An 11647-nucleotide genomic window follows, 5' to 3' on the forward strand; every position below is an offset into this window, starting at 1 on the left:
GGCCATAGCCCAAGTGTCCAACCGCAGCATTCTGAAATCCAGGATTGTAGTACTATATTTTGTTCCCTCAGTGATGACATAACAGGAGGCTGCCTAGGAAGAGCTGTCCCTGGAAGATGAGGGACTCCTTAACGGGTAACTTTGGTTCAAGAGTAGCCTTGCCAAACCGTCCTTGGAGATGACTGCAATCTGGAATGTTTCCACCCAAAGTTTCCCATCTCATTTAGTCAAGGTGGCCATGCATTGTGCTCCCAGCCCTATCTGGTTCCCTTCCCTTTCTCTCCCTCAGGCATTTCCTCTACTAGAATTCTTTTGCATTTAATTCTGTTTTGGCACCTGCTTCTCCCAGGACCCAGACTAACACACATGATCAATATAATAGTTTTCAGGTTTGCGTGTCTGCGTGACTTTAAACCATACTACATTCTGCATCTTTGATGTTATTTTTGAGGCATCCTGTAATTATAAAAGTAACACATGGTCAGACACAGTGGTACATTCCTGTAATCCCAGTGGCTCTTGAGGCTGAGATAGAAAGATTGCAATTTAGTGAGGCCCTAGGCAACTTAGCAAGACCTTGTCTCAAAATAAAATAAAAAATGGGCTGGGGATGCGGCTCAGTGGTTAAGTGCTCCAGGGTTCAATCTCTGATACAAAAATAAAGAAAGAAAGAAAGTAGCACATGTTCATTAAACAATACACTTACTATAGACCATTTTGAACAATCAATGTGTGTAGCCTTGAAATATGCTTTCTCAGAAAATACTTCATTATCAACAATGTACTGTTAATATATTAATAAAAGTATGGATAGTAGAATAGTTAAATTAAAGTGAAATCGTATTATGAATAGAGCTGATGATATTCCTTCAAGTGGTCAGAGGTCAGAACTGACTCTGTAGTAAGCATGGGTCTGGTGAATAATTAAGTACTATCATGTAGGTCAAGGGTACTTAGAAGTGTGAAGTCACCCTCAGTGACTATGCTTATGTTCAACCTTTTCATAAAAAACACACAGTGGCCTGGTTAATCTTTAGGGGTTAATCAAACACACAGAGTACAGAGATTAAATCATCTCATTAAAGATCTTGTAAAAACTCATTTAACTTACCCATCTCCTGAGAAGTAAGGACCATGGCCAATCTAAAGGAGAAATCAGTCTTAAGATTTCAGATTTTTCCACTAGTTCCATACGTAGTGGAACAAGTGGGCGAGTGGCCTCTGTCCTCTTCCCCAAACACAGAACTGTGGTGGCCATGCCATAGCAGGCTGAGAATCAGCAGGTTGAGAACCCACAGGCCCTGCAGTGAGCACCAGCAATTGCAGGGAGAACATTTTCCCTGGTTTGGCAATCATGATCCATGGATATATTGGGAAGGGGGATGAGCATTACACCTCTGGTGGGTGTAAAATATTTGAGGATTGACCCACTCATTGGGACCTAAATCGTAACGGAACAAACCAACCCACTGTTTCTGGTGCTGCTTGGAGGGTACTGACAAGAAGCATCATGACTCTGCGATCAGAGCATCTTCAACACAGCAGGTAAAAACAAGAATCCAGGCATTGTCTCTCTGCCTCTCCTTTTTATTTATTTGTTTGTTATTACTTTAGATTTTTTAAAGAGCTTTTACCTAAAAAACAGAGCTGGAAGTCTTACAAATACACATTACCATTTTCCATGTCTTCCTTCTCTAGATATTTCAAAAATCCGCCTTCATCACAAAAATCTTTGTGCAGACATTAAACACATAAAGATTTTTTAAACATCCATTTCTCTTGCTTTCCTCAGAAGCATTATGTTTTCCATCACATTTTCAAATATTGTTAACATTTTAGCAGAAACCAAATATTTTGTCCAAAAAATCAGCACTTCGCTTGAAATACGGCATTAGTTTTACAACACTCATATTAGGTCAGATTCTAAGAACAAAAGCATATTTCCTCCACATGGAAATCACATAGAATATGCACACAGACTACTCTGAATGCAAAACGCTTTCAACCAACTTTATTTATTACACCTTCCATACCAAAGGGCAAACCTATCAGTATGGCTTGTGGTGCCTTAGAAATAGAAATTGAAGCCTATCATGAAGAAAAAAATGCTGCAAGATGTGTCTATGTAGAGCACTGCAGTGAGTCGTTAAGGCAAGGGGCACGTGGCCTTACACAGGCTGTCCCAGGCAAGGCCTGGCCTCGTCAGTAAGGAAGTCTCCATTTAGGACAGCAGTCAGCTCACACTCTTTTGGGGTTTGTTTTCTTCTGGGCACTTCTAGCTTTAATATTCTTCTTAGGGCTGGCTGGTTTGGGAGCAGGTGGTTTTCCCTTTGGTTTTGGTGGATTACTACGACTGGTGCGTCCGGCAGTTCGCTTCTTATCCTGAAGTGTTCTCTGCTGTTCCTGCAGCCTCTCTTCCCACTGCTGGGAGGCAAAATTTGCAAAGTTGACTGTGAAATATATCGCACCTCTTTTTTTTTTTTTTGGTACAGGGGATTGAACTCAGGATCGCTTAACTACTGAGCCACATCCCCAGGCCTATTTTGTATTTTATTTAGAGACAGGGTCTCACTGAGTTGCTTAGCGCTTCACTCTTGCTGAGCCTGGCTTTGAACTCAAGATCCTCCTGCCTCAGCCTCCCGAGCTGCTGGGATTAAAGGCATGCGCGACTGCACTGTGCCCAAAATCACACCTCTTTTGATGTCAAACTAGTATTAGCATTTACAAGTGCAATTTTTTTTTTTTGTCAGTGCAAAGGTTTCACCATAATATCATGACAATGACAATTATAATAGCCACTGGATTTAAGTGTTAAACACTTGTCAAATACCAGGTGAATTGGAACGTGCCCAATATATGGAGAAGTCAACATGTGTTCATTTCTTTGAAACTTACAAAGTTGGCAACACTGTCATGAACAGAAAATAAGCACATAGAGACTATCTGCAGAAGGCCATATAGTTGGTAAATACTTAAACCAGGATTCAAGTTCACCCACTGTCTCCAGGGCCCCAGACCTGCACCCATATGTTTTGACCACCAACCCTATAATGCAACATTTCTACACAGTGACAACTGAAAATCAATCCACTTGAATAGACACTGCTTTATATTATAATACATATTTTCCTGTTCCTTTCTTGTTAGAGTATATTTCATTCAGCAAAAATTTGAGCAGGCACTGGAAATGTAATGAAAAAGGAAAATAGTCTTCCTACTTTCCTAGGGCATAATTCTAGTATGTTCTAGAATACCAAACTCATTACTGCATGTTGCTTTCACATGGGGAAGTATATTGGAATACTTGCCACCCAAACTGTGATTCTTGAACTTTTTTTTTTTTATTCTCTCTCTGTCAGCAACATTAGGTCCTTTGGCCAACTTGCCTTTTCCATTGATATCTTTAGATTACTGTTGTCTTGGAAATCAGGAAATCAATTCTGTTAATAGAGCAATTTCTTTCTAGTAGCACTGAGCATGCTCTTATTCAGACATGTTCTGAGCAGGGGATGCTGTGTTGTAACTACATTCTCCGTAAGTCAATTAATATATATTCTTGCCTTTCCTGAGAATTCTTATTCATTCAAATTAAAAGAATATGGGCAGGAGCTGTCTCTTCTGTGAATTGGAAAACATGAATTCTCCTAAATATGTCTAAGCTTACCTTCAAGAGAGGGGATGCTTTGAAAGTTTCAAACCAATTACCTAATTTCTCATCTTGAGGCAAAAAATCTATGCTTATTCCTTTAACTGAACTATTGGTATCTCTATGGTGTTACCACTAAAATCATGGATTTGGTTATCTGTGTTTTTTTTTATAATAACCTTACAATATTTTAAATAGAGAAAGATTTTGCTATGTATAATTATTTAGAGACAGGGTCTCACTGAGTTGCTTAGTGATGGTATAAATAGTATAGTATAGTGATGGTATAAATTTTTGAACTAGATGTTTGCATCCCTAAATGTTGGTTTTAATCCCAGTAGGTATTAACTCTACTCAATATCTTATTTGATAAAACAATTAAATTGTAATACAATAAGAAAACCAAAGAATAATTTAATTTAGAAATAAAAGTACATTATAATTGAACACAAAAACCAACTCTGAAGCTGAATGATAGACTTCTGATAAAAATTCCAAGTATTAATACCTATACTTAATTACTTATTCAAAAGACAGATACTGTTACCAGTTCCCATGAGAGCTTGGACATAAAGAATGTGAAGAATTCTCAAATTGTATTGATTTTAATTACATGCATTTGCATACATATTCAGAGTATTGCTAATTATACTTACTATGGATCTTTTACTAAGTTGATCTCTCCATTTTTCAACTAAGCAATTTTCAAGAAGCATCATCCTGAAAGAAAGAAATTTATCTCAGTACTTTATAAAAGTAAAAAGCTTAAAAATGCAAAAAATTATTTAAAATTCGTTTCAATAACCTTATCCCTATAATCCATTCTTTTCAAATACACACACAGAATATATATGTACACATATATACATATGTATATGTATTTTAGAGCACATTGTATTTCATAAACTACTGTATATTTCCTTTCATCATTATATTCATTTTCTGATATAATTAGGAAAATTCAAAGATTAATTTTAAATAATATAATATTACAACTTTGGTTATTCATTTAGCCATTTCTTTACTATTGAATTCTTCCTTTTGTTTAGCTATTATTACCAGGATTGTGTTGAATATCCTTATATATAGTAGTGTGCTCTGGATTATTATTTCCTTAAGACAGATTTCTGAAAGTAGAATAACTAGATCAAAGGATTTTGATTTTTTTTTTAAGATTTACATACATTGTACCAAACTGTTTTCAAAATGGTTGTACTTCCATCCAACTCACTAACATTAAGAATTAGGTAAAAATGCATTTGCTGGAGTTATGGCTCAGTGGTAGAGCACTTGCCTAGCATGTGTGAGGCATTGGGTTTGATTCTCAGCATCACATATAAATAAAATAAAGATCCATTGACAGCTAGGAAAAACTATTTTTTTAAAAAAGGTATTTTTTATCAATGCATTATAATTATACATGATAGTTGATTCACTGTGACATGTTGTCCATGCAATTAACATAATTTTCTCAGTTTCACTCCTTAGTACTTTTCCTTTTCCTCCCCTCCTCCCACCCCTTCCATCCTCTTCCTGTATTCTGTTGTTCTCTCTTCCATTTTCATGAGCCCCCTTTTTAATTCCCTTTTTCTCTCTAGCTTCCACATGGGAGAGAAAACATCCCACCCCAAACTTTATTTACTATTTGCATTTCTTCAAGGTCTTGGCTGCATGGATTTATGTATGCATATTTCTATATTGTGTTCTCAACATTTTAAATGTTGTGTGAACTTTTTATAAAGCAAGGTCACAAAACTTGTCATATCCTCCTCAAGAATTTTTCTCAACTTTTACCAGTCTATTTTTGTTATTTTGAGTATACAGTGTTATGTAGTCCATTATGTGCATTGATATTTTTCCCTGCAATTTCTTATATTACTTTTTTGTTTACAAAGTTCTTGCCTTTCAGATCTCACATATTTAATCACCTAATTTCATCATCTTTGATTAAGTTTGTGAAATATTTATCAATTGAGTCTATTTGAAATTTATAGTACAGTATAAAGTGAAAAACACTAATTTTGCAAATAAGCTTATTTGCAGCATTTACTAAATAACATTCGTTTCCTACCAATTTACCACATTTCTTTCATAATAAAAAGTCATTTTATGCCTTGAAATCTCTTGAGATTTTTTAAAAATTTATCTATACATCTACTCTAGCAACCACATGGTTTCAACAAGTGTAGCTTTATACTAGTTTTGTAAGTTTTTAAGACAGATCTCCTCTCATCACTTTTATTTCCAAAATCCCCTTTACATGCCCTTACCAAATTCTTTTTCCAAATGATCATGAATACCATTTGTGAAGGCATACATCCCAACCATCCAAAAAATTTGGAATGAAATGGGGTAATAAACCCCTTTGTCTGTTCAAATAGAATTTAATGACTAGCATCTAGCAATAGTAGGTGCAAACAGACACAAACCCAGAAACACAGCTGACTTCCTATCAGAGACAACATGTAAGTGGAAGGACGGCCTGAAAGCCAAGAATGTAAGGCAGCGAATGAGGAGGTACACTGGTATTGATAGAATATGGAATGAGAAATCATTCAAGTGAACTCAGTTTTGAAGGAAATGTTTATTTCCTGTTTGGAGGAATGGAATCTTGGGCTACACCAAGAAGAAACAGAGAATCATGGATGGTAGAGAATCAAAGGGATTGCTTATTATATACAAATAAGTGATTTTGCTAGAAAGTATTTGCAGGATATTATGGGACACACCTTAGAAACTGGGCTGTAACATTTATTTACTTATACTTTGCCTTATGATGACTTGAGTTGGCAATCATGTATTCCTAGATTCAGAAGTCACCTTAAAAACTTGAGTGCAGTGGAGCATGGGAGCATGTGTGTAATCCCAGAAAGTCAGGAGGCTGAGACAGGAGGATCACAAATTTGAGGCCAGCCTCATCAATTTAGCAAGGCCCTAAGCAACTTAGTGAGACCTTGTCTCAAAATAAAACTAAAAAAGTACTGAGGATGTAGCTCAGTGGCAAATTACTCCTAGATTAAATCCCCAGTATCCAGAAAAAAAAAGAGTCCTTTAAAAATCTGTGCATATATATCCAATATTCTATAAAACAAACACTGTGAAGTGTACAAAAAAAATTTATGAAGCCATAGTCCCAGAGTTGACTTTTAAGTTATTAAATAAACCAAAATCAGTATTTTTTATGCTAAGATTGAATGGTTTAGAGAATAACTGTTCTTCCTCAAAGTAATTAAATTACTTATATGATTTTGAAATCACTTAATGAATTCTGAAATTGATTTTCCAAAATTTTATTTAAATACATTTCTACTTTCTTTCATTTTCTAAGGATTTAATTTGACACACACACACACATAAATATATAAAATGCCAGGAAAGAAATGAAATGAAATGGGGTAAAAAAAAAACCCTTCATCTGTTCAAAACTACTTTTTCAGAACTACTAGTGCTGTCCTGTTGTTGTTTTTAAAGCCACAACTGCTAAATGCATTTCATATGTCTGTGCGCAGTGTGCATATTCTTCAGCTGTTGAGCTTACCTTGAGCGCCACTCGTAACACATGATAAGAACATCTTGGTGGGGCAGGATGTGTGGACACTGGCAGGAGGAATTTGTAATGAGCGGGACTTGTGTTCGAGGGATGGGTGACAAGGACTTGAAGATCTCTTTTACGTCCACCACTGTTGTTACTTCGTTGCAGCCACTCCTCTGCACGGCTTTTATTTTGGCATGAATAACTAAAATTTAAAAATTGAAAAAGAGTCATTGAAGCCTTGGGTTAAAACTAGGGATGGAGCCTTCATGCCAAATCCTGAGCCTCTCTTAAATAATCACTCCTATAATTATGGTCATGTCCAAGCAGCCCTGATGCAGGCAAAAGCCCATATGCTAAATGCAAGGCATCCCATGCTGCCAACATTGTCTACAAAGTTCTGAATCATGCTGCCAGATGGAAAAGCAAGCCAAAGGCAGTCTTTAGTTTGGGTTCTGCCTTAGGTCAGCAAAAAATTTCACAGAAACATATTTATGTGTTTTTATTCCCCTGTGATGATTTGAAGTGAGTATCATACATTCTCAGGCTCCGAAGTCACTTTTAAAGTCTGTATTCCTTCCATCACCCATCTGATGCTTCAACTTCTTCTGTTTTACAGAGAGAATTTATTAGAGTCATAACAACTGCAAGGAATCTCTGAGGACTGTGGTTCTCCATCCTTTAATTTCACAGATCGACAAAGTAAGGCCCAGGGTGAGCAGAGATAGAACTGTTATTACAGATGGCTGCTAATGTCACTGTCTTTGATCAAGTTTTAAATTCTGACTTCTTTGGTTCCTTACTATTATCACTGCCTCCTATGGAGTTGTAATCAACCTAATATGGGTCATTCTTGGATTCCTTCCTAGAAAGCTGGCTTAGATGGAGCCAAAAGTAGTTGAAAAGAAAATGTTCCATCATCAAGGTGGTTCCAAGGCTGTGACACCCCAGAGAACAGCTTGGCAGAGAAACTGATTAGCACCTGGATTTTGGCAGATGAGGGACTAAGTAGGTCGGAGTAAGACAACATCTACACACAACAGTTTTCAAGAAAAAAGTCTACTGGAAAAAAATAATGTATTTTTTGTTGTTGTTGTGTATGAATGTTGAATTATCCATGTTGGTTATGTATGATTCTCAAATCTGATATCTAAAGTTATGATTATTTTTTCAGCTTTCTAAAACAGTCATGATTTTCCTACCTTTGTGAATGCTATATAATCTAAGCTTGCTATAAAATTTAAATTTGAAATATGAAAACTAAATTAGGGAGTGACTTGAATATCTTTCCTTAGTTTCCTGTTACTTCAGTAAAAATAACTTAAGATATGCAATAAAGTATAAAATAGCCCAAGTAGGCATTTTGAAAAAAAAATGTTTTTAGTTAAATTTACTTTCCAATTATGCTAGTAGAGTTAGTTACTTGAAACACTTAAAATATCATGACTGACTTTTTTTTCTTTGAAGAGACTGCTGAATGGTACTTTCAAATAAAAAAGAGGAGGGCATTTAAAGTATTTCAATGCTGTAGTCATAGAGTTTCGTCTAATAATATTCAACAACATATTTCACCACAATTTTTTTTAAGATTTTAAATATTGGTAACTATAAGTAAAAAGATAGATGGGCTGGTCTTAATTCTCTTGCCTCTGGATCTCAATTTTCTGGGCCTCAGTCAAATCCATGGACCACATCTCCATCCTTCCTGTAGCAATAAAATCTTAGGATGAGAATAAGGGAACAGGTCATTTGCTGAGCAGCATTTCTCACCAAGATCAATGTATGATTTAAACAATGTTCTCACCTGGGTAATTTATTTTGTTTGTTTTGATCTACCCAGAAAGGCAAGAGGTTTTACAACAATTATCTTGCTGTTCAGAATCGACATAATCATCTAGAAAAATCATCAAGCCGCCTCTTTTTACTTTGTGACTAGCAGATCAGGCCTTTTCAATTTTGTAGTTTGCCAAGTCTCAAAAGTAACTGGCTTTAGCAGATGACTTACCATAGCTGTAGTTTTTGCTCAGATATGTTGCCAAAGTTGGCTTCACCTTTTTGCACTTGCACCGATCTAAAAAAGGCAAAAGAGAGAACTTTAAAAAGTGGGAGAAGGGATACAGAAATCACTCTGAGAAGGAGAGGGAGCCAATGGGGAAAGAACTTACCAGGGCTTAGGCGTTTACAGTCCACATCAAGGGGCCGTTCCTGCACCATCATGTCTGGTGTGATGTCTATCCACTTCACGTCTGAAACATAAACAGGGCCATGATAGGTGGTCAGTGACTGAGTGTATTCCCCCTACTGGAATACGAGAGGATTTGAAAAGACAAACTAATACAGTATTGCAAAAGATTACTACTAGTAATAAAAATGGCAGGTGTCAGCTACTTCTCACTAATGACATCCCCAGGCTTAGGTAAGAACTCTCTCAGGTGAGACTTTGCCTATCCACACACAAATAGATGTGAATGAACACCTATGTAACCAACCAGGAAAAAAAATGAGTTCTCTTCCTCTGAAAGTGATAGTAAGACATTTATTTTCCAAGCTAACACTTTAATCAAAATAATCAGAACATTTTCAAATCCTCACCTCACATTTTGCAGTGCAGCAACAGTGCAGAGTTGCACAACCAAAATCAAGCATCACTAAAATGATGCAAACAATACAAGTGTTTTCTCTAAAACTCTGAGTTAGAGAGGACTTCTAATTTATCCCTCCACTTAACCATGCCTACTTTGTGTTCAAAGCAATCCACTAAAGTGTAACTTCAGAGGTGACTCTAAAGTGACACCATAATCTCTTTTAATGTGGTGTAACCTAGCTTAGGGGAAGCCTGGATACAAGAAGGCAAAGTTATTCTTAGGTTTCCTTTTAAGAAGTGAATTTAGACCTTCTCCTTCCAAAAATAAAAATAAAAAAAGAAAGAAAGAAAAGCAGCAAGCAATCAGCAAATTGAGAAAAGAAGCTGAAAAGGGATTAACTAAATTGATGCCACACTAGGTAGCATTTTTAATATGAAACAAAGGTCAGTATTTGGCAAGGAACAGCCTACATTACAAACCCTACTCCTGGTGGGGAGCAAAGACCATTATTGCTCTTTCAGAAAGAAGTTTAAAAAAGTAGCACCAAATGCCCAATGGGACTTGTAAAAGCATTAAACTAGCTACAGGCACTGTGTTTAACACTGACTCACACTCTCAGAAATATCTGTTTACTACTATTATTATTTCTGCTATTACTGTAAATAAAAACATTGCCAATGTTTCCCTTGTAAGCAAAATCTTCCCCTCGCCCTCCCTTCATGGAGGTCCAATTGCTCTTTGCCAGTCTCGCGAAATTCTTGTTAAGTCTTCTGCCATTCCTTCCCACCTCTTCCAAGCCTGGGAAGTGAGGCTGGTGCTGCAAAGGAGGGTGCTATGTTGAACACCCCCTGGCAGCTGTAGATATGGTCCGCCTAGTTCTCAAGTGGCAGTGACGCCCCAGGCACTTCCTGGCCTCCCTCCATCTTTCCCAGTGCCTCACCATCTGGGAGGTCGGTGACTATGGCCTCTGGCGAGATGCACACCCCACGGTCATAGACTGGTAACTCGTCGCAAGCCAGGCTCTCGGGCCAGCTGTGGTTATACATCTTCATGAGGGGTTCACAGTCGTCGCGCGCGCGCTGGCACACGGACTTGCACGGCTTGATAGGGTCATGCAGGAACTCCAGGGTGCAGATGGGCGCATACATGGCACAGAGGAAGAAGCGCAGCACGGCGCTGCAGTTCACATCCACGAGCTCCTCGTATTGCTCGATGGCCAGGATGGCATTCTCCTGCGTGCTGTGGTGCAGGTGGTTGGGCATCCGCGTGATGTTCCAGGGCATGTGCCTGCACATGGGGATGCGCACCGCCTCGCAGGGCGCGCCGCGCACGCCGAGCGCCAGGCGCAGCCACAGGCACAACGCCACGAGGATGGAGAGGAGCATGGCACTGCCCTCCTGCACTGCGATCCAGATAGGCAGAAAGTGCCCTTTTCTTCCTGCTAGTCTTTCGTTGTTGCTTCTCCGAAGAGGAAATCCTTCGGGTTACTGAGAGTTTTCCTCCCCAAACTCCAGTCAGCAGCAACAGGCGGCTCTGGGGTCTGGCTGCGAATCTCCGCCGTCCAGCTAAAAAAGCACCAGCAGAGCCAGCGCTCAGCCTCCAAGACACAAACTCGCTCAGGCTGCTCCAGTCCCGGACCCCACAGCTCCCAGCGCAGCCAGCCACGGCCATTTCGGCACCCTATTTATCTCGACACCTCCCCTGACGTGGGCTCAGAACGCTCCCTTGGCAGCTGGAGGAGCGGCGCCGGCTCTCTCTCTCTCTGCAGCCCCACCCCCGTCCCCTCCGAGCAGAAGCGGTGACATCACCTCCCCAGGCTGAAGCCAAGGGCTGGAATCCTGCATTTGCTTCAAAGTCCCTCATTTTCAGTCTGGCCTAATCCTT

The 11647-nt window shown here is 38.6% G+C and overlaps 1 protein-coding gene across 1 annotated transcript; it reads right to left on the reverse strand.

Moving 5' to 3' along the window:
- Positions 1 to 1586: 1586 nt before the first annotated feature.
- Sfrp4 (secreted frizzled related protein 4) lies at positions 1587 to 11393 on the reverse strand. The gene is made up of 6 exons (XM_026387610.2): positions 10704 to 11393; positions 9344 to 9424; positions 9184 to 9249; positions 7185 to 7383; positions 4303 to 4366; positions 1587 to 2424 (listed from the first exon to the last, which is right to left on the reverse strand). The coding sequence occupies exons 1-6, from the start codon at positions 11146 to 11148 to the stop codon at positions 2239 to 2241; spliced, it is 1041 nt and encodes a 346-aa protein (XP_026243395.1). The 5' UTR covers positions 11149 to 11393; the 3' UTR covers positions 1587 to 2238.
- Positions 11394 to 11647: the final 254 nt, after the last annotated feature.

Source organism: Urocitellus parryii, chromosome 3 (genome assembly GCF_045843805.1).
Source record: "Urocitellus parryii isolate mUroPar1 chromosome 3, mUroPar1.hap1, whole genome shotgun sequence".
In the NCBI taxonomy this organism is placed as follows: Eukaryota; Metazoa; Chordata; class Mammalia; order Rodentia; family Sciuridae; genus Urocitellus; species Urocitellus parryii.

Coding starts and splice junctions, on each gene's coding strand:
- Sfrp4 (XM_026387610.2), bottom strand. CDS start 11,148: ATGCTCCTCTCCATCCTCGTGGCGTTGTGCCTGTGGCTGCGCCTGGCG. Junction 9,425..10,703: donor AGTCACCGACCTCCCAGATG/GTGAGGCACTGG, acceptor TTTATGTTTCAG/ACGTGAAGTGGATAGACATC. Junction 2,425..4,302: donor AACTTAGTAAAAGATCCATA/GTAAGTATAATT, acceptor TTTGCCTCCCAG/CAGTGGGAAGAGAGGCTGCA.